The sequence below is a fragment of the Pangasianodon hypophthalmus genome, chromosome 11 (genome assembly GCF_027358585.1).
Source record: "Pangasianodon hypophthalmus isolate fPanHyp1 chromosome 11, fPanHyp1.pri, whole genome shotgun sequence".
NCBI classification, from domain to species: domain Eukaryota; kingdom Metazoa; phylum Chordata; class Actinopteri; order Siluriformes; family Pangasiidae; genus Pangasianodon; species Pangasianodon hypophthalmus.
In genome coordinates, this window is record NC_069720.1 from 17,497,531 (window position 1) to 17,520,498 (window position 22,968).

Sequence of the window (22,968 nt, forward strand, 5' to 3'; positions counted from 1 at the left end):
CCTAAAGGTTTTGTATTATCACATATTAATAAAGTTTGATATCACAAATAAAGTGATAAATAAAGAGTAATCTACTCATCTGTTTGAACAATGGTCTACTGCTTTTACTTTATGTGCATTTACTGTATCTACAATACCTTATTCAACAGTTCACCTGTTTACATTTATATTTTTTTCACTATATTTTCTAAATAAACACAGCCCATATCTAAAACTCACACTAACTGAATGATGAATGAGTTAATTATTCGTATATGTATATGTATGTATATGTATGTTACATATTTTGCTTGTAAAAGATTGCTATAAATAATCAGGGTAAATAATTCTTTTACAGTATAAAAGCAAATTAATAATAATAATGATAATAATAATAATAATAATAATAATAATAATAATAATAATAATAACATCTGAAAAGATTTGTCAGGAACAAAGTACAACTTATTAATTGTCTCATATAGCATTATTCATTACTGAATTACCAGCAGTCTAAATATGGAAGCAAAAAATACATAAAGTTTTTAAAAAGAATTTAAGAATTTAAAAATTGACTTCTAAATAATGAAAATTAAAGACCATTGAATTCATAACATTGAAATACATTAGGTCAAAAATCACAATTCTGCATTTATTTATAAAAACACAAGTATCTATTTTGTCACTGTTCAAAAAATTAAAGATTCAATAATTCAGTTTTTTTTATATTCAAAAGCCTGTATTCAGGTTGCTAATTTCAGTGCTAATATTCAACCAGTCAAAAGTCAGGTTGCCAAATTCAATACAAAAACAAGTTCAAGTTCAAATTCAAATTCAAGTTTAACATCCAAGCTACCCAGGGATAGGCAAAGGCAATCGAGTCTGGAGCTTGCTGTGCCATTTTGCATCCCCTGCCATCAAATGCCTCCCCCTCTCAGGAGTGTGTGCACCTATATCACTTCATCAACAGAACACTGAGAGCAATCATGGGAAAAATGAAAGCTGTCTTTTAACTATTGTGTGTTCTTTAGAGGGAGTTTGCAATGGGAGTGTGTGGGAATAAATGAATTATGGCACACCTGATCCCTTTTTGTGGTTGTTATATACTCTCTCTCTCTCTCTCTCTCTCTCTCTCTCTCTCTCTCTCTCTCTCTCTCTCTGATAATGAGCTGAACGTGTGTGTATTTGTGTCAAAGCCAGCTGAAAGTCCATGTATACACTGTAAAAAAGATTCAGAGGTTCATTAAATATGAAAAAAATAACAGTGCTGCACATAAGTTATTCTTTTTCTGTTTCCTTCACATATGATTATTAGCAAAGTTTCTCAAAAAAAGTAGTCTTTATGAGTCCTCATTGGTATGAATTCAATAGTCTTTAAAATTGTTATTATTTTTTTTTTATTCAAATCTTTATGACACTTTTTTTGCTTCCATATCTAAAACTCACACTAACTGAATGATGAATGAGTTAATTATTCCTCTGAGCAAAAGGTACAGTGAGTACAGTGTTCTCAAGCTTGTTTTTCTTCCACAATGGCTGGGCAGACATAGCTTTTGAACACTTGATTCACATAAACCTTTCGAAAGAAAACCCGGAAAGGTCATGTGTAAATTAGCCTGACCCCTCTAAAACTTTAAATGTCAGTAAACCTGTGCTTCTCACAGACACTAATAAAGGCTTTTGACATTTAAAAGTAGGCTTAGGATTCAGGCTGTGGAGCATTTTAAAGAATTAAAAAAGAATGAGACGTCAAATCTGTAGCATATAGACTATATAAATTATAAGATTATATAATTTTTTAAAAAGTGCATTGCTTTATTTGTAATATCCATGACTGTTTTCGGGCATGCTTGGGCCTACTAGTAAATGACTGGTCTGGATTCACACTTTTATATGTATTGTATTTATGGTGTAGTGGACTGCAAAAGAGTTTTCTCTTTGTATCTTTATACACATACATATACAGGGGAATAAAACAAGGACCCCAGTGCAACACAGAAGATGAGACAGTCTACACAGAATTACATAAAGCAAAAACAGCATAAAGTAGCCTGTACTGCTGCTTTAAGTGTCATGTGTTATTAGTGGATGTTGGACAAAAAAAAAACCCAGACAATAGCAAAGCCCCTTGTAAAATTGTCTAATTGTCTAAAATCTAGTGATTGTAAAGCATTCAGCTGTGACATTAATAATGACATTACAACAAATATTGTTAATAACAATGTACACAAAAGACTTTATACAACAGCATAACCAATTAACCAAACTAAATGATTCATTATATACGTATTTAATGGTGATTTAAGAATTGAAGCAAAAAAAGGACACGCTATTATGCAGGGTGTCCCAAAACTCTCCATCATAGGGGACTATGTATGCCAGCACCAAGTCGGCTGTGCCTTCGTCAGTAGATGTTCGTGGACGTCTTCTTCTTTCTTTGTTGGTCTGCAACACTTTCAGGCTTTTTGAATTTGTTAATATGTTTGGCAACCGTGTCGTGTGTGATGTGCTTGCCATGTTTCCTGTTAAAGTCCATTGCAAACTTGTGACAGCTTCCTGATCCAGCCATGAGAATTTTATATATATATATGTATATATCCTAAATGAATGTTTTGTATGCAAGTTACTACATCCATTTTAAGATGTAGTAGGAGGTGGGAAGGAGGAAAGGAGGAAGCCCTCCAGTGATCACATTCAGTACTCCTGCAGTGTTTTTTCAGGCATTCAAAAGCTCGAAATTTTACGAGACCTCCCAAGTCAGACGATCCATGACATCCCTCCCACAGGTTCTGGGAGCCTTTCTATAAGATTACCTGCTTCTGTCATTACACACACTCCTCAGTGGGGTAGCCAGAAGAACTTGCTGCACTTCACAATGAGAATCTTCATTGCCTTCGAGGGGTCTCGTGAGTCGTTTGACATCGCTCCTAATGAGTCAGTGGTGGCTATAAAACAGATGGTCAAGGTCATTGTTATTACTGTGTATTAGTAATGTTAATGTTTGAATCATTTATAGTGTGACTGCTTTGTGAATAGTCTTTGTAGCACTTACTTCATAATATTATAACACTTACTTTTTTTTTATCACATATTAAAAAAAGGTTCCTCAGTGGATGTGCTAGGGAAATACTATGATTTTTTTTTTTTAGAAGTTTTAAGACTTCCTTCAGAGGGACAAGCTGAAGATTGTTTAAAAGTGCTATTTAAAGAGTGTGTACTCTTAGAAAATCTTTACTCCTTTTAGATTCTCTCCTCAATTATCTAGCACTTGTTTCTGGTCAGTTGGTGGAAATGCTCTTGTATCACTGTCAGCTCTTAAGCCTCTCTGTGCTTGGATCAGCTCACTTTTAAGCATCTGTTGAATGAAGTAATGAACAAAACTGAATAAATCAATTTGCCTTTCTTTTCCTTATATTTTCTCTTATTGTAAAAACAAATTTTCTATATTTCTGCATTCTTTGGAACAAGGGCAAGCAAATGTCTTTCATGCTATGATCAATGGTATCTTGGACTCCATGTGTATCTTGGACTCCACTGGACTTGGATGAAAATCCTAACTTGCCTATTGTGGCATCTGTTTAGAAACACCTCTCTCATTTCCACAGGATTGCTTCAGTGTGCAGCTGTATGATGATAAACAGGTACAGCGGTTCCTGGAGCTGAGGTTCGCTGGTGCTGTCCTGCAGGATGATTGGTGTCTGGCAGATGTGGGCATCTCCTCAGGTTCAACCATCTGCTGCCAGCTGAAGGTACCATCCCACTCCTGAACTCACCCTTTCCTATACATGACAGAGCATTTCTTGAAAATAAATAAGTGGCTATATTTCACCATAAAATAGTTTTGGGGAAATAACATAAACTGGACTTTTATAGAAACACAAAGGATAATATCTGAGTGCCTGATACCAAATGATACTGGCAAAAAAAAAACTAAAAACAATTGTTATTGCTGACATTCATTACAATGTTTTTAAAACAAAGACAAATTTGTAGATAAATTAATAGTTAAATTTTTGTGTATGTTGAATGTTGCTTACATGTATTTCTTTAAAAAAAAATATTTTATTTTACTTTTGTTTCTCTTGGAAAACACTAAAATAGTGTAATGGTTAAAAATATAACTCGTTTTTAAATTTTTCTATTTTTTTATATTCAGTATTTTTTAAATATTCAGTCCAAATATGAAAAAAGTCCATTTCAACATGAACAGAACTGCCCTGGAAGTACATGTAGGCTATTCTACAAGCTATTATGTGGTTAAGATGTATACTCTGAAACTTTGTTCATAAAATGGGGTAAAAATGGGATCAATATATACAGAAATAAATTTTGGGTTAAATTAAAATCTTCTTAAATTGCAGTACCTGGAAAATCCAGCTAATTTTTTTCAGCTGTCCTTCTTCACCGTCACCCTCTTGCTGTTTTAAAAAATCATGTAGTGATCCATATTAGCAGCTCCTCAGGCACTAATGCCAAACTTTTGACATTCTTTTTGCCACTAGCTACCCAGTAATTACTGAAACAAGATCATTTTAGCCCCAAAATGAAACTGATATAATGAAAAAAGCATAGGAGATATATGAAAGCTTTTTGTGATATATAATATTTTAAAGCTAAAATTTTTTTTGAACCTCTTATTTTTACATATAAATTGACTTCTGTTTGAAAAGAGAAAGGAAAGAATGCAACACATACACAGACTGTTGTACACATTTTAACAATCCAGAAAACCAAATTTGTTTTTAATAAAATTATTTCTGCTGGGTTGCCATAAAAAGGTAATAATTTTAGGTTAAGGTTGAAGTCTGGGTTTTAGCCAAAACACCAGTGTGCTATCAAGCTTGTTTAAATGTGGGCTGTATAAAATTAGACTTAATAGCACTTTCGTTAAATAGCTAATTTAAAGCAGACACAAGCAGCACATATTAATTTGACTGGAAAATAATAAAATAATATAACTGGATAATAGGCACAAAACAATGTCAAATTTAAATGTATTCAGAAACAGAGTATCAAACTGTTTGCCACATTGTGGCACTGAAAAAAGTATTAAAATTCTGCAGCACTACATGGAAAGTCCCTATAATATGAAATGTGTGTGTCCTTGACATACTTGAGTGAATGATACATCATTCATCATTTAATTAGCTACTACAATAGGCACAATTTTATTTTAATTTCATACTGTGCTTTGGATGTCAGTGTCAAGCAATGTTATGATTTCACACGGAAATAAACACAAAACTCCAATATATTTAATAACATGTTAATCAATCAATCAATCAATCAATCATTAACTTTATATAACACTCTTTGTTCAGACTGGATTTCAAAACATTTCAAAGATCAACCCAAAAAGATGTGAAATAAATCTGGCCTTGAAAGTGTCCACAAAATCAGTGTCTCTGATTCACCTAGTAGGAGAATTCTCCACAGGGTGGAGTCGACCGACATTGTCATCCAGATGGTAAAGCTCTATTTCCACCTCTTTTTGGGAGTAGTACATAATTGTAATATATAAGTAGTCCAGCGTCTTGGGAGTAGATGATTTGAATAGATTCAATTTGTACAAGTTGCTAAGTGTCGATGGATCATTTAGGTAGACCACTGAGTAGAGATTTTTAATCATTTTAGTGGGAAAGAACAAAAGAATGAATAACAGCAGAGAGAGAGAGAGCTGTTAGTAAGAATTGGCCTGAGCTTAGCAAAATGTTCAAGCTAATGGTAGCTTAGCAGACTTTGTGATTTATGGTAGTCAAACTTCTAATACTGTAGTTAAAACCATCTCATTTGAAGACCAAGACCATAACAAACAAAACCAAAACAAGATCAAGACTTTTAACAGTCAACACCAAGACTAAGACCACTATTGAGACCACTCACAGTTTACAACTGTGTTGGTTCAGTGTAGCTTTACTATATTAAGCTAGCTATGTTAGCTATTTATCTATATGATAGTGACTCAAAAAATTTAAGTTGACATACTAGAAACCCTGAAACAAACACTGTATGCTGGTTAGATTGCCTAGAAATTAAATTTCCTAAAATGTACATCAGTATGTTAAATTTGGGTATGATTGTAATTCACTTTTAAAATTAATGTGAGTCTTATGGTCAAGACCAAGAAATGATTGAGACAAAGTTCAAATCTCGAGACCAGATCATGAGAATTCTAACTCTACAAAATTCCAGATCCATCATAATGCACATATTTCGAATTTCTTCCCTAGAAGATTGTTAAATATGACCAAAGCCAGGTGCACAGATGTATGCTATGCTATCTTTTAAAAACTATTGTTGTTGTTGTTCCAAGCTACTGCCACATGGTGGCAAAATGTCCTGGAATGAAAGTATTTCAATCAAAGTACTTCAGCAGTGCTACATCTGGTCCCATATTATGTATCAGATGTCTCAGAAAAAGAGTGCTGATCCAAGCTCCTCTCCATTTCATCTTATCCATTAAGATGTGGAAGGCAAAAAGTGATCCTAGCTCATTTAGGCTTGAGCACTTCTCTATTTCTCAGAAACAGAAGTTGAGAAGTTTGATACAAAGTATCATGCATTGCAGGAGGTCAGCAAGGCTGTGCTCCATGTGTTCAGTGCTGTGACGAAGAAGACCCTGCCTATCATGGGAACAGCATGTCTGCTGGATTCCTCCGTCTCCAAACTTAGGTCCTTGGTGTCCTTGTTACTTGGCCTGCCAGTCAGTGCTTTTACACTGTCGACCCATAGTGGGGCTGAGCTTTATGACTGTAATCTGCTGTCATACTATGCCGTTGAAGCTGGTAAGGAATGTAATACACCTGTAGCTATTTCCTTTGTTATGTTATAAGGAGGTTATGTTTATTTAACACTAATGGTCTTTCAATTGTGTTTCTGTGGTAGGAGATACCCTTTGTCTGGACACTTGGGATGGCTGGACAGAATTCTTGAGAGACTCTTTGGAAGGACACAAGAACAAAGTCCAATGTCATTTCTCTGAAGATAAACCAATTTTAAGGTCTGAGTAAGATACGAATCCAATCCAGTTACTCCTAAGTTCTTAATGAACTGATGTTTTCAGCAATTATTTATTATTTAGTAGCAGAAATCAGCTGACATTACTCTCTGTGCAACAGGTTTCAGAAACATTTGGCTCTTTATGTTGCCGCTGCACATGGACACCTTGAAATGGCCAGTTGGCTACTAGACAACGGCGTGCAAGCTCACGAGCCTGTGGGTGTCCACCCTTCCCGTGTGTGGTGCTATGAAACAGACCACCCTGAGGCCTTAAAATGTCCTGTACATGCTGCTGTAGAGGCTGGCCAACTTCACATTCTGAAGATGTTCCTCAGCAGGAACATATTAAACCTAGCCTGTCGAGATCCCAGCAACCGAAACCTGCTTCAGATTGCTATATATCATCAACGCAAAAAATGCGTATCTCATCTTGTGTCCAAACTGTACACTATGGTCACCTTTCGTGGTTTCACTCTGTCAACATGGATCTATGTTCAGATCAAGATCTGGATCATCAAGGCTAAAAGAGGACTTAAGACATCTGTCCCAGCAAACAGAGGTCCGTTCAGAAGTAGAGTGGGGGACACTTTGCTAATTGATGGCTTTTCCTTGTCCAGGATGTCCTCAGTGCCCAGGGGTTCTGTGTTCAAAGGATGCACGTGGGTCAACAAATCATCCTGTGGGTTTCAGGCTCTGACATCACAGTTCACAGGCTCATCCTGTCCATGTCATCACCCTGCTGTCCTATCATCCCAGAATGCATCAGAGCGACTACCGCAGCTGCTTCCTCTTGCCCCAAACAAAAGGACAGGGAAAAAGACTAAGGGGAATAACGGATGTGGCAGGAAGAAGCCAAAGGAAATCCTGGTGGCTGAAAATACTGATCACAAACTGTGTGAATGGAGCAGCAGAGTTCCCCTGCCCCACACATTTCGAGATACAGGTCCCAGACCTCTCTTCATTCACAGTAATCCTAAATCAGAAAAAATACTCTGCTCCTTCACACACCTTTGTGGACGCACTCCAAGAGAGAATGCAATATACTGCTTGGCTATTGCCAGGTCAGTAATTCAACTTCTGATGCCATATATCACCAAATTAACACATAAACATGACGAAAATCTATTTCAATGAATGGGTTTGCAAAAATATAAAAAGTTTCAAAATCCATTGAGACCATGCGTTAACTTTGTTTTCATGTCTATCAGTGCCTTTGTCGAGAAGCCCTGGCTACAGCAGTTAGCCGTTGCACAAACCCTGGCCCGAAGAAGCGTCCAAAAGTTCTGCAAAGTTAACTAAGAATGCACATTTATCTGGGAAACAACAGGAAGACACACTGAAGGCAGTGATGGATGTCTGAATGTGACTTGGGAACTGACAGCAGCTACTATTTTTACAACCTGAAAATAGCATTTATTTTTAGATTGTAGCTACTGTACATTGTCCTGTATCAATGTACTACAACCGACAAGCTCAGAATATAGCTACTGAGGCAACTTTTTAAACATTAAAATTAAATGACTGATTTACTATAAGGTTATATGGGTGTATACAAAAATATATTGAACTTAATATTAGGAAATTATGTTGCTGACAGAATTTCAGATACAATAACAGACAAGTAAGCCTAATAAATAATAAGGTAGTGCTGTAAGTGAGGATATTACAACTTGTTAATAAATTACAAGGATTCCATCATTGCATATTTTCACATTTTAATCCTGGTTCTCAAGCTGAAAAGCCAGGCCTATACCCTGCAGCTTGGTAGCTTCTGACCAGCTCCCAGCTGCCGAAGCACTGGCCTAACTGGTCAAGCTGGTAGACAATCGTATTTTCAGCGTTATTTTCCTCATTACTGACTTTTTCAGCTACCTTGTTACTGATTTATAAATAACTATTTGAGATTTTCTGCCTTACTGTCACATTATGTTCTTAAAAATAACTTGACTGCGATGTAGCACAAGCATTAGTACTTCTGAACCTGTTTTCTTGCTAGCACCAGATTGACTAGCCTGGCCTGTGATTTGAGAGCTGGTAGCAGGTCAGAAGCTACCAAGCTACCAAGCTTTTTTTTGTTTTTTTCCCAAACAGTATGGTCAGGTATCTTATGAGAAATAACTGATATTGGAACAGTGAATTGGATTTCCAGAACATAAACATAGACAAACAATGAATGCTTTACTGTATGTTATTAGCTAATCTGAGTTTCCTTTTCCCTTTCTCTTCTAAGCGTGTTTGCAATACACATTATTTAAAAATTATTTTTATTATGTTCACGGTAAACCCCTTAATATCCTATGTAGAAGCCTATAACGGGATTTTCTTTTTACAAACTGGTTTCAAGTGGTAGAAATGCATTATACACCCAAAGAACTATTTAGAAACTTTTTTAAACTAATCTGTGATGTTGTTTTCGTGAATTGATAGCGGAACCATTATTATCGCCATATGTTTGCAGTCGGATTCTGTTGCAGCGCACGAGCACCAGATCATGTGACTTACTAACAGCAAACAGTGGCAGGCAGATTATCTGTCTGCGTTTATTAGAAACAATTTTATGTTATGTTTTAGGTATCATATAGTCAGTCATTATGTTGTTAGTGTTATCTGACGAGCATAAGGAGCACCTGGGCTTTTTATCTGACGTGGACCCAGCGGGTAAGTTAGCTTTTTAGCTCTTTTGCTACCTATCAAGTGTTGATGTAGTTACACCAGGGGTTTTGCAGTAAAGATTTATTTAATAAACATGAACAAAATATTAACATTAAGCACATTATGCAACTAATATAGCTAGGGTTCCATCCTATTTTAGTGGCACCTTTTTTTTTGTAAATGTAGAGTTGCAACATTATATTCAAATATTAAAAGCACTTTGACATGAATTTATTCTTGTGGTTTGAAATAAACCCAATAAATTCTAGTGACCAGTCAGGTAGGTTTAAAATAATCTTAAATAATTATATTTGATCTTTGAAAGTAATGGTGATCACCACTGTAACAGCAAAACAACAACCACAACAATAATAATAATAATAAAAGACCCTTCATTTCATGAACCATAGACTGCTATTTGAAAATTAGATAGCTGTTTACTATACTAGATGACCCTTTACTTAAGGTGTACTATATAGGATGTGAAATAATCTCTACTACACCTTATTGAGTGTGATATATGTCTGAGATATATATATAATTTTAAATCTGAAAATCTGTTAGCTTGCTATGCGATGAACTTGATCTCCATGCAGAATGTAAAATTGTTTTTCCAGTTGTTGGCGAGTTTGGCAGAATTGCTGTGGAGTTCTTGAAGAAAGGCTCAAACCCTAAAATCTATGAGGGGGCAGCAAGTAAGTCATATTATGTATGTTTCTTTAACTGGAAGATAAGATCAAGGCTGTTTGGATATTGGACAAGCTGAGAGGAAGACAGCCTGAAATAGTGCTTTTGGATAGAAAGGACAATCTATATAATAATGACCAAAAATACCAAAAATATGCTAGTTACATATCAAACACTCAGAATTTAATTTCACAGTTTAAACCTCAAAACACCCCTCTCTCTCTCTCTCACAATCATATTGGACATAATCATATAGACACAATCACTTTATTTATATTAACCTTTACTTCAGTACATGTATGTGGTGCCCTGAGAGTAACAGTTAGTGATTATATGTTGCTTGACAGGATTGTTTATAACTCTTTTCTGTGTGCCATCAACTGTCGTCTAGGAAAGCTGAGTGTCCCAGCAGAGACTGTGCAGCATGGTGTTGAGGGACTGATGTTTATTCTTACTGAAAGTTCAAAGCTTATGGTGAGGGCTTTGATTAATTTGTAATGTCCTGGGACAGAAATATATGCAGAATGTAAAGAGCTGCTGTTGTTTCATCTTCCTGCAGATCTCGGAAGTGGACTTTCAGGACTCGGTGTTGGTGCTGGGTTTTTCAGAGGAGCTCAATAAACTCCTGCTGCAGCTGTATTTGGAAAACAGGAAGGAGATCCGTCAGATTCTGAGTGAACTCGCCCCGTCTCTGCCCCGCTATCACAACCTCGAGTGGCGCCTTGATGTACAGGTATTGTTTTGATTGTCTCTGTGGTATCTAATGACACAAGTTTGTATTCATAATGTCACATTTAAAAACTATGAGATGGTTATAGGGTTATAAACAATACAAACTATGAGAATGAAAATGTCAGTTCATTTATAATCTCATGCAGTCGACTGCAAAAGTCCCTAAAGGCAAAATTGGAGGAAGACAAAGGAATTTTCTTTATAGCATTTAGTATGTTAGGTTTCACAAATGTTCCTTCATCATCACAAATAACAAGAAGTGTTCAAATATTCTATGTTAAGATATTAATATTAGAAAAAAAAATTATACCAGTTCAGAGTTTGGATCAGCCTTTATTACTTCCTCGGTTATACACTGCCTTCATCAAATGTCTCAGCTGTAAGTCTCTTTGGATAAAAGCATCAGTCACATTAGATAGATGTAAATCAGATCAGGTCTGGAGAGTGAAAGGGTCATGGCAAACCAACTTCTCAAAATATTTTTCTGTTCTTTTGGATGTTACATTACATTATTAACATGTTGAAATAATAAAAAAAAAATTATACAAATGAAACGCAGCTTCAAATTTTCCATTCAGTCAACATGGGAGTGCAAACTTTTGTACTTAGTGGTATTAAAATATTTTTTGTGTTCCTTTGAATTTTGCATTGGGCTTTAAACATTGCACTGTAAAACCGAATTGCACTTTTCATGTTTCCATTGAAACAACTTTTATTTTTAACAAATGAATGATCAAATAGAAGTGCATGCTCCATTTTCCCTATCCAAAATCCATGGGTGGTGCAAACTTTTGCACTCAGCTGTCTTGTGCTTCCCAAAACATTTATTTTTGCATTTTTGAGGTTCTCGCATCCACCAGGTATATAACAATTAATATTTAGGCACACAGTCTACTTCTTTATCAAACTAAAACCTTTATTGATGTCATGCACATGAAGTGATGTTTCACAAATTAAATGAATCGACATTTTGGTGTTTCCTGTCTTCATAGCTGGCCAGCAGGGCTCTGAGACAGCAGGTGAAACCTACAATCACCCTCAAGCTCCATCTGGAGAATGAAGACACGCGGAGCGCCCGTGTTCTGCAGACTGACCCCGCCACACTGCTGCATCTCATCCGTGAGCTGGAGCGAGCGCTCGCTGAGGTCAAGAGCAACCACTGCCGCCGAATCCTCCGCAACATCAAATAGGATTGTACGTAAAGTGGACACTAGATGGTGTGAAAGGTCACCTAAAGCAGTGTTCAGGAGCACTTCTATTATGCACATTTTACAGCAGTTTGAGCTCTTAGTTAATGAACTGGTGAGTCAGGTGTGTTGTAACAGGAAAAACAGGAAAATGTGCAGTTTAGGACCAGGCACATGAACTCTGATTGAAGTGTTAGATACAGTTAAGACTTAAGTGCACTTGAGGTCCTTCAGCGTCATCACCTGAATGAAAAACACTCAACACACACTTAAGAAAGATATGAATAATATTAGAGCTGGAGCATTAATGATTCATATTTTAATTTGTATGACAATTTATTTGTTCTATGGTTATTATATTTTGTCAGTGTTTTTCTTTAGTATCTGGAAAAATCCATATTTTTGGGACCATTTCATAACTTGATGAGGCTGAAGAGTTAAATTAATTTTCAGTTTCAATTTTAATAATGTTTAAAAAATTCATTTTCTGTAAATCTAAACTGAAGTGTGTAATGATAGAGAACAACTTGCTGTATTCTCATTAACTGTTTTATAAATACATTAATACATCTTTGTAGTATCTGTACTTTTTTGTCCTTCTGTTAAATTCTGTGTATCTGGAGAAAGCTCAAGTATCATTCATTTAAAAAAAAAAAAAATTAAGGTCACACTTTATCTCATGGTTAACATTACAAAGAGTTCTTGGTATTGGGATAATGATTAATTTACTAATCATTCACTAATCTTATACAGGATAGAAAAGTGGTAGAAAGGTTATCAGCCTGAACGTGCCCATTTCTCAGCGGTTTTGCACCTATCACTTCCACTGTAACAAAAGAACAAAAAGCAAAGGTATGTAAGAGGACACAAAACTGTTCCCGGTGCCAAATTCTCAGCAAGGTTCAGTGCCTTATATAGGCCCGTACCGGCCTTTAGACTATTGCACTCTTGAGTTGGTTAGTAGGCAGGATTTAAGTGGTGTGTAAAAAGCATTAAAACCACATGGGTGTTAATTCCATAGTCAGTTAGTGAGAAAGGGCTATATAAGAGACACATGCCACGTATTTGGGTTTTATGATGCTTGTTGAACTTTTTTAGGGCTTTTTGCTTCAATCATGTTTCCCATATTTCCCATATTTTGTGAGATTATTTGAACGCTTAATTGATTTTCACACAAACAGATGCCACACTTTGGGTTTTAGGGTATTGCTCAATTTTTATTTCAACCTAATAAATTCAGAAAAAAAAAAAATTAAATCAGAAGAACAATTATTGTAATGCAGCCTTATTAATGTAGATTCCATGGAATCCTACTACTGGTTTGATTTAGTGGTGCAGCAGGTAGTGTTGCTGCCGCACAGCTGGTTCGATACTGAGCTCAGGTTACTGTGGAGTTTCTATACATGTTCTCTCTGTGCCTGCATGGTTTTCTCGGTGAACTCCAGTTTCCTCCTGCTTCCCCCTAAAAAAAACATGCCAGTAGGTGGATTTACTATGGTAAATTGCCTCTGGGTATGAAAGTGTGTGTGTGTGTGTGTGTGTGTGTGTGTGTGTGTGTGTGCATGTGCATGTTGTCCTGCAATGGACTTCCAGGGTGTTTTCCCACCTCACACCCAGCGTTGCCAGGATAAGTTTCAGATCCACCATGACACAGAATAGGATAAAGCAGTTACAGAAGCTGAATGAATAATTTAAAACCCTAAAATAATTTAACTAAAAGTAAAGTTTAATGTTAAATATGAAGTTCCTGAAGGACTCGTTATTTCAGAGTCTGCACAAAAGACTGGTCTTTGATTTCCAAATACCAGGGTGTCAAACATACAGCCCATGGGCTGCGACTGGCCTGATAAAGGTTCTAATGAATTTAGAGTCTGTGTTTTAAATTTAAATTGTATAAAATTGGACTGTAATTAAATTTGAGGATTTGAGCTAATCTCTGTTATTCCACTAGGGAGCAAAATAGAGTGATAAACCCAGGCCTGTAATTCTTAATTCATTAGCAAGCTAAAAATTTGATATGTAATCCCAATTAAATCCACTTCAGTTCCAAGTTGTAACACTACAAAATGTGGAAAAGTTCAAGGAGGGTGACTACTTATGCATGGCAATGTGTGGTAAAAACATCACTTGAAATATATCTTTTCTTGGTAACGAATTGCAAGGTGTACTTTTTTTGGAGGTGATACGTTTAATATATTTGTGCATTCAGAATGTACCTTTCAGATAAATGCCAATAAATTATCACATTTAAGAGGCGCTGTTGACGTGTTATTATTTTTTGGTCTGGCCTACTGACATTGATTGGACTATGTGTAATATGGCCCATTACCTAGAATGTATTTGACACTAGATACAGATGGTACAGGCTTATTGGAGTGCTGTACAAAGCACTGAACCCTATGCACTCTGAAAGTGTGTGGTTTTTGCAGAGCAGGTCTGGTAAGGCTTGGACTGCAACAAGACATTGATTGTAGCAAGATACTTATGCTGCAGCGAGTTTCATAATGGTTTATAAACACAGAACAGAATGGATTGTCTTATGCAGCATGTACCATTAATTTGGATTTGTGCCAATAGAGGGAGTCTGAATTTATGTGCTTTGTGGAAAGCAACACTTTCAGATGCATTGATTCAGTTCTCACTCATGTCAGTCATAATCAGTTATACAAAAAAATAACAAACTATTGTCCTATGTCTATTTAAATATTGTAATTATGTTAATTGAGAAAATGGTACATTTTTTGCATTCATGTTTCGCATTCAGGGACCACTTCCACTGTGAAAGAATTTTCAAGAAGCCCCTTATGGTCAGAGCACAGATTTAATTGTAATAACTGTAGTATAGTATATAGTATATGGCCAAAAGTATGTGGACACCCCTCCTAATTATTGAGTTCAGATCTACCAGCTATACCCATTGCTAACAGGTGAATAAAATCAAGCACACAGCCATGCAATCTTCATAGACATACACTGGCAGTAGAATGGGTCATACTGAAGAGCTCAGTGACTTTCAGTGTGGCGCTGGCAGAGATGCCACTTTGCCACAAGTCACAAGTCAGTTTCTGCCTTGCTAGATCTGCCCCAGTGAACTGTAAGTGCTATTATTGTGAAATGAAAGCATCTAGGCGCAATGACAGCTCAGGCACGAACCGTTAGACCATGCAAACTCACAGAGCAGGGCCTCCAAGTCACTCCAAAATCACCTATGCTCTGTTACATCACTCACTACAGAGTTCCAAAGTGCCTCTGGAAGCAAAATCAGCACAAGGACTGTGAGTCAGGAGCTTCATGAAATGGGTTTCCATGTCTGAGCAGCTGCACACAAGCCTAAGATCGCTAAGCACAATGCCAAGCTTCAGCTGGAGTGGAAACAGTGTAAATGTGTTCTCTGGAGTGATGAATTCCCTATCTGGCAGTCTGATGGTGAATCTGAGTTTGGTGGATGCCATGAGAACGCTAACGCGTATTGCTGACTGTAAAGGTTGGTGGAAGAGGTATAATGGTCTGGAGCTGTTTTTCACGGTTTGGGCCCCTTAGTTCCAGTGAAGGGTTAATGCTACAACATACAATGACATCTCAGACAATTGTATGCTTCCAACTTTGTGGCAACAATTCGGGGAAGGCCCTTTCCTGTTCCAGCATGACAATGCCCCTGTGCACAAAGCGAGGTCCATAAAGACTTGGTTTGACGATTAGGTGTGATGGCCGGGTGTCCACATACTTTTGGCCATATAGTATATGCACCATCATCAAAAGATTTTTTGAGTCATTATTCCTGAACGTTCCACTCATTCAGATGGGGATTTGAAACTGTGTATCATATTATCAGTACTTTTTAAAATTAAAATTGCAGATAAAGTTAATATTATTTTTGTATTTATTTTAGTTGTTGAGTTTTAGTTTAACCCATTTCATTTCAAGTAACCATTCATTTAGGGTTACTATGATAATTAAATAATTGAATAATAACTATAATAACATTAGTAAACTCCACCACTATGTGATTCCAAAAACAAACAAACAAACAAACAAAAAAACACCCCCATTTCTTCTCACTTAGATGACCATAGTGTTAACTTATAATAAAGTAACTGCGATATGGAAAGTCGTGTTTATTTTACACACTGGTATGAAATTGGTGGGTTTTTTTTAGTTATGTAATTCGTGATCTCAGTATTATGCATAAGGTTCTGGATGAAAAATTAATAGCAGATAGAACCTTATAAGACTATGATCACAGCCTAATGACTTTAATTATGCAGTTTCTTTTAATTGTTCATTAATATTTGCTTTAAATGATTATTTCATTTAATTATTTCACATGACGCGCAATTTTGTTTAATTTTGCCAAAACTTTTTCTGCACAATCTTCTTTTGTCTATAATCCACTTGTTACTCAGGCTTGCTATGAAAGCTGAAGTTCATGTTGTTTTTGGGCGTGGGTTTATTATATTCATATTCATGAGGGAGCGACGCGGCCTAATTAAATATTCATGAGGGAGTGTTGACCCAGGTGCCTGGGGCTAATTAAATATTCATGACGCAGTGCTGACCCATGCGTCCCGGGCTAATTGAATATTCATGAGGGAGTGCTGACACAGGCACTGTGGAAGAAAAGTGGAGTTTACAAAGTTTGTGACGCCCGGGAGAGACTAGCACTGGATCTGGGAAGGTCGGCCGAGGGAAGAAAAAGAGTTACCTCGAAACTTTTTCACAGGTCGAACCAACTGAGATGTTTTTCTTAGCCTTTCGTTAACTTTGTTGGGCTAAAATCTAAATAATAAGAACTAGTACCGGAGGCCTAAACGATTTTAAAGGAAAGGCCTCGTTTTAAGATTTCGTCCGCTTGTTTTTTTTTTGTAACGAGCAAACCGTTATTTCGTTATTAATTTGTTTAGTTATCAAAACAAAACAAAACAAAAAACAAAACAAAAATGAGCAGCAACCCAGTTCAGCCTCTACCAGGCCAGCAAGTGATCCATGTCGCCAAGGACCCGGACACGGACCTCGAGGCGCTCTTTAACGCCGTGTTGAACCCGCGACCGAGCTCCTGGAGGAAGAAGCACCTGCCCGAGTCGTTCTTCAAGGAGCCGGACTCCGGGTCGCACTCGCGCCAGTCCAGCACGGACTCGGGCAGCCAGCAGCCGCCGAGGCTCCCGCCGCAGCACGTGCGCTCTCATTCTTCCCCCGCGTCACTGCAGCTGAGACCCGGAGCGCTCGCGACCGCCTCCGCCGCCGTCACCGCGAGCCCCGTGCAGCACGCGCACAGCCGCCACCAGTCCTTCGATGTCACCGACGAGCTGCCGCTGCCGCCCGGATGGGAGATGGCGTACACGTCCACCGGCCAGAAGTACTTTCTCAAGTGAGTGTCAGTGTTGCTTTGATCCGTGATGTGGCATCGCCGCGCTCGGCCTGAGAAATGCTAGACCTCCCTGAGTGAAGCGCAGTGATTTCCTCTCTGTAATAGAAAGGTGCCAGAAAAGAGGTACAAGTAATCACTGCTCAAAGACTGAGAGCTCTTTAACCATTCTGTGGTGGTGCCACAGAAAAGTGCAGGATCTTTTTCCACTATACATATTTACATTTTGAGGTGGTCAGAGATGAATTATTATTAAATGTAGGCTATTATTAAATTTAGATTAGTACATATACTGTGGCACCGACAATGTTCTTTTAAGAAACCAGAAAGGTTCTAATATGATATGGCTTTAAAAAAAAACTTGAACCTGTCTGTTTATTTTTTTGCTGCTATGAAGAAGTGCAGGATCTTTTTACACCATGAATATTTACATTATGAGGAAGGTGGTGGGAAATGATTAGTAAATTTATTGTGGAACCAAAAAAAAGTTCTTTAAGGGAATAAAGCAAAAAAAAAAAAAAAAACTTCTAATATGTTATCACTTTTAAGAAACTTTTCTGGAACCTTTCTGTTTTTTTTTTTCCCACAATTTTCAAGAGTTAAAAATTTTGTGATTACTGGCAAAGTTTATTTTTGGTTTGATTTTATTTATATATGTATATACACAACACAAATAGACAGCCTCTCAAGCTACACTTCATATATCTCACGTCCTTAACACAATGTCTATATGATACTATAAATAATCCCCCTAAAGATCATGTAGGTCACAGGCTACAACAGCTCTGTTGTGTTTTTTTAGGAAACTGTGTTTATATCGTTTTCACACACCCATTAACTTTAATGTTGGCCCGCTGCTAACTCTTAGTTAAGTTAGTCGTTAACAAGAACAAAAGTGGTTTCGTTTTACGTTTTTAAGCCTGACCTGAGGTTACAGTGATGTGCGTTCAGGTACACTGGATCAAGGTGAGCGTGCAGGAAGTATTCTGACAGTATCAGGGTGTGGGTCAGGCAAACGAAGAAGTGATTTCTTTTCAGTTGAATGAGCCACACTTTTCACAGTAAATCCATTATCAAGACTCACCTTGATTATGTGATAAGGATAACTCTCTATCTTGAGATGTGTCTAAAGTGAAACACAAGTCTGACTCTGTGTACATAAGTGTTTTGAACAGGCTCTGTTTAGGAATGAAGGCGCGGGGAGTGGGGAGTGGGGGGTGGGGGTAAGCAGCACATCTTTTCTTCCCAGGCCCTGAGGACGTGGTGGTTATCTCAGTTGGTAGAAAGTTGATAAGTCACTCGGGCTGTGTTCAGCCCAGTGGGGTGTTCGCTTTTGGGATGGGATTTGTAAACTGAGAAGCTCCACCTATATCATACCCACAACTTGTATCAGGGTGACAAAAGAATAAGATTAAAGCACTCTAATTTGACCAGTGACCCAAAATCAGTGATTCTCAAAACACGGTCCAGGAACCCTGAGGGTCTGATTAAAAAAAATAAATAAATAAATAAATAGTGACAGTGGTGAAAATTATTCTTAAAGTTCTCAAAGTTATTGATTAGTCAGTTGAATGAAATGTATTTAAACCAAACCTTAATAACTTAAACAACAAACAGGCCTGTAAATAATTGGACCTATTGTGTTCTGTCAGTGGATAATTCAGGAATAAAAAGCCCTAGGGCTCCAATAAATATTCAGAATATTATTGTGCACATTTGAATAATAAGCCTAATATTTGAATATATAATCAAATAAATCGGTACTGAGGGGGTGAAAGATATTTTTTTTTACCCTGGTTGCAAAAAGTTTAAGATCTCTTGCTCCAAATTTCTTTCCTTATTAGTGACTGTTAAATTCAAGCTTGACTCAGGATTGATCAGATGTATGACTCGCGTTTAGTTTATCAGTAGCAATCAGGGCCATCACGAGGATTACGATTTTAGTCCAAATGGCTGGAATGTGTCATAGTTTATACATCATAATGCCGAATGTGTACTACATCAGTTGCTGATCTTTTGTCTGTGTTTTGTTATACTTCCATTCTTCCATAAAGTCATCTGACTCCAGTATTTTTGGTTTACAAGACAGGTTTACCCTGCCTTGTGCCCTGAGTTCCCTGGGGTAGGGTAAGCGAGTGACCCTGTGTAGCCTGTGACCCTGTGTAGGAAAAGCGATACAGAAAATGGATGGATGGAAGACGGGTTTACAAGTTAAAAATTTAAGTTTGCATATTACAAACCTCCAATATACCTAATAAACATTCACATTTATATATTTTCACACAAACTCACATTTATATCATATAGCATGTGCATTGCATATCTCTCACTAAGGTGTCTGGTAATTAAGTCTGTGGGCAAACCTAAAGTGTCCTTCGGGGTTGCTCATTGCTGCTGACTGGGTGGTCCTGGAATGCAAATTTTCAGTATAATAGACTACATTCTGCCACGATATTATCAGGACGTTGCTGTTTCCATGCTGAATTTGACTACTGGAGATACACTATTTGAGAAAAAAACAAGTTAGTTATGGTATGGCCAAAGTAGCAGTATCGGGTAATACCATACTTTGATCTTGCATTGTCTTGAGCAGTATGAGATTTTGAGCAATATGGGATTTTGTGATTTGCTCTGGCACACATCCCAAAGCCTGCTTTGTCCGGAAGTGAGCCTTTGACTCATATGCGGGAATGGCTTCCTCGTGGTCATCTTCCTGCTTCTCTCCTCCTCTTTCCAAACTGACTTCTTGCATTTTAGGATGAACATGTTAGTGCCTGCCACGCATTCAGTTGGCACATCCACCATCAACAAAGCTGCAGACCTGGGCTTCCCTCCGCCCTGCAATTAAGCAGTCAAGAAGACAAAAGTCTGCCTGTCAGGGGTAATTACTCTCTCAAGTAAATGCCCCCCCCCCCCCCCCTTCCTGCACTAACCAACCAAGCCCCCTGCCCCCCTTTAGCTCTGCATACCTTGTGTGCTGGTGCCTTTTGAAGAAACTTATTAATACTTAAAATAATGGTGCTAGAATTAGGCTATGCTATTAGGTCATACTTCTTATTTCCAGCTATATACAAAGTTTATTATTCTACAATTGTCCATGACCTTATTTCCCATGAAGGACAATTAACTCTAAAGAAGCAGAAAATACTGTTGTCCAATTCCGTCCTCAGGAAGTAAGTATTGTCTGTAATATGACATACAGTCTGTCAGAGCGATGTGAGTTTGAGCGGCCATTTCGCCCTGTATACTTCCAGAAGTATTTTTCCCTTTCTCTAGTGCTGTGTCACTCTTCTGTCACTGACTCGAAAAGCTGTCACCGTGTCACCTTCCTCACACCTCCCCAAACCTGTTTAGGTTCTGAATGTTTGTGTCCTTAAGTGATGACTAAAGTAACAACACCAAGAAGTCCAGGACAGAAGAGATCCCCTAGCACAGGTTTAACAAAAGGCAGTGATGGTTATGAAATCACTGCAGTGAACAGCAGCTGGGTTTTCTGGTTCAGTGAGTCAGTGAGAGTCAGAATTATTAGCTGCCCACAAAAGCAAAAAAAAAAAACTACAGAATATTTTTTCACAAACTTTTTCATGTTAAAGCAGCCTGTAATTTAGGATATTAGGAAAAGCTTGGGTTCTGTATTCACTATTCTGTACTTTATTTTCCTTTTAAGTTCTGCCCAAGACAAATGCCTTGTAAATTGTTCTTTGCTTTATTACAACCAGATGAAATGTTTTTGCTGTCCCATGTTTTCTAATACATGGCAGTGGGTTTTGTAGCATGCCAACATGGTTTCTGAGGGCAGAATTGACTTGTTTTTGTTGATTTCGTCCGAGCAGAGTAGGGACGGGCCTCTCCGACGTCATAGCAAATGAATGGATAAGCAGGTTTGGGGACATGTGATGCAAGAGGCTGTCTTTGATAATGCCTGTTGTGCCACACAATTCAACTAAAGAAAGAAATTTTACTTTGCGTGTCTTGTTATAGGCTTTTGCTAAGTTTAAATTAGTCGGAAATAGTGGTTGAAGTTGAAGTACAAGCCACTGTCTCGTTTTCATCCGGACTATGACACTGTACACACCGGATAGAAACAATAGAAATTCAGTAAAGCAGGTGGAAAAATGATGGAAGTAGGGCTTCTGAGAGTTTCTGATGGGACCTTGGTTTGGCTTCTATCTATTAAGTAGCCATAACAGATGTGTTTATGGCGGCAGCAGACAGTCTGGATTTTTCTCGTCTGTTCTGGGGGTTACAGGACGCTGACCTTACTTAGCATTATATAACGAACTAGATTATAGCACTACGGCATTAAACCATGTTCAGAAAATCAGAAATGATTTTACTGTTAATGTCCTTCTATTATACAATAAATGGTATAAAAAATGATTCCACAAAAATTAGCAAGAAAGAAAAAAATGCCATATAAGATTACCCTCTTTTAACACCAGAAAGCACAACAACTCCGCTATTATACAAACACTTAGAATAGTTTTCTATTTTAATTATATGTTGTATTTATTGTCAGCTTAAAAACACTTAAATCAGGACTGACCCTTTAAGTGCTTTTGCATTATTTTCATCTTTAGTTTTATAATTGAATGTTATTTAATTAATATTTTCAATTAAATTCATAAAAATCTGCATATATTATTACCACTGATGCAACAGTAGAAAAATAATTCCCAAAAAAAAGACAAATTAACACTTTGGGTTTTTTTTTTTTGTTCTTTTTTTTGATTTGGTTTTAGCATCAGAGTGCTCTGATTTTCGAGTTTGCTAATATGTTGAAATCTAGATTTTGTTAATCTGCTTTTTATGTGATATTGGGATGTATGATTCTCTTACCATGTTTCAAAGCTTGGAGGCTGTTCCACCACTTTTAAGTCTATGACATGGATGGCCATTGAAACTTGGTTTGTTTGGCACTGGATGGCTCAGATTTGCCCACCTTCTCCTCTGGTGATATCGGCCATTTCAAGACAAGAGGGTCTTTGTAGCACAATCGTTTTCCTAAGTGCTTCAGGGCCTTGCATGACGGGGTGATGTAAATTGTAATTGTATGAAAGCAGTTAAACTCAAATGCCATGTGGCTTTGTGACTTGGACATTTAAACACAAGTCTTCAGACATTGAGGCAGTATGACCCCAGAGAAAGAGGTGCCACCTCACCCTTTTCTAGTTCTTGGTGAAAATATTTCATTGCATTGAAAATGTTGATGATTAGTTTATTTTATTTACATGATGGATTGTTTGTGCTTAACGATTGTGATTAATGATGGATTGTTTTTGTAGAGTGTTGAGTTTCCGAAGCATTACTGAGCTTGACAGAGTCGACAATACCCCCGTAACTACTGCTCACATTCACAACAGCTGATGG

General features: G+C 37.3%; 3 protein-coding genes across 4 annotated transcripts in view; all 3 read left to right on the top strand.

Annotated features, from left to right (window-relative positions):
- The first annotated feature begins 2,801 nt into the window (after positions 1-2,801).
- LOC113536271 (protein ANKUB1) lies at positions 2,802-8,581 on the top strand. The gene is made up of 6 exons (XM_026930164.3): positions 2,802-2,944; positions 3,585-3,728; positions 6,548-6,764; positions 6,865-6,979; positions 7,098-8,039; positions 8,187-8,581. The coding sequence occupies exons 1-6, from the start codon at positions 2,855-2,857 to the stop codon at positions 8,275-8,277; spliced, it is 1,599 nt and encodes a 532-aa protein (XP_026785965.1). The 5' UTR covers positions 2,802-2,854; the 3' UTR covers positions 8,278-8,581.
- A 914-nt stretch (positions 8,582-9,495) lies between these two features.
- On the top strand, positions 9,496-12,806 carry commd2 (COMM domain containing 2). Its single transcript, XM_026930276.3, has 5 exons — positions 9,496-9,636; positions 10,248-10,325; positions 10,709-10,791; positions 10,877-11,050; positions 12,042-12,806. The coding sequence occupies exons 1-5, from the start codon at positions 9,570-9,572 to the stop codon at positions 12,237-12,239; spliced, it is 600 nt and encodes a 199-aa protein (XP_026786077.1). The 5' UTR covers positions 9,496-9,569; the 3' UTR covers positions 12,240-12,806.
- Positions 12,807-16,821: 4,015 nt separating this feature from the next.
- The window catches only part of wwtr1 (WW domain containing transcription regulator 1), a 43,281-nt gene continuing 37,134 nt past the window's right edge, over positions 16,822-22,968 (top strand). Inside the window, exon 1 of one of the 2 annotated variants that reach the window (XM_026919303.3) lies at positions 16,822-17,601. In XM_026919303.3, coding sequence (XP_026775104.1) covers positions 17,174-17,601 — 428 coding nt within the window. In that variant the 5' untranslated portion in view covers positions 16,822-17,173. The remainder of the gene's footprint in view (positions 17,602-22,968) is intronic. The other variant, XM_026919313.2, reaches the window with a different exon arrangement.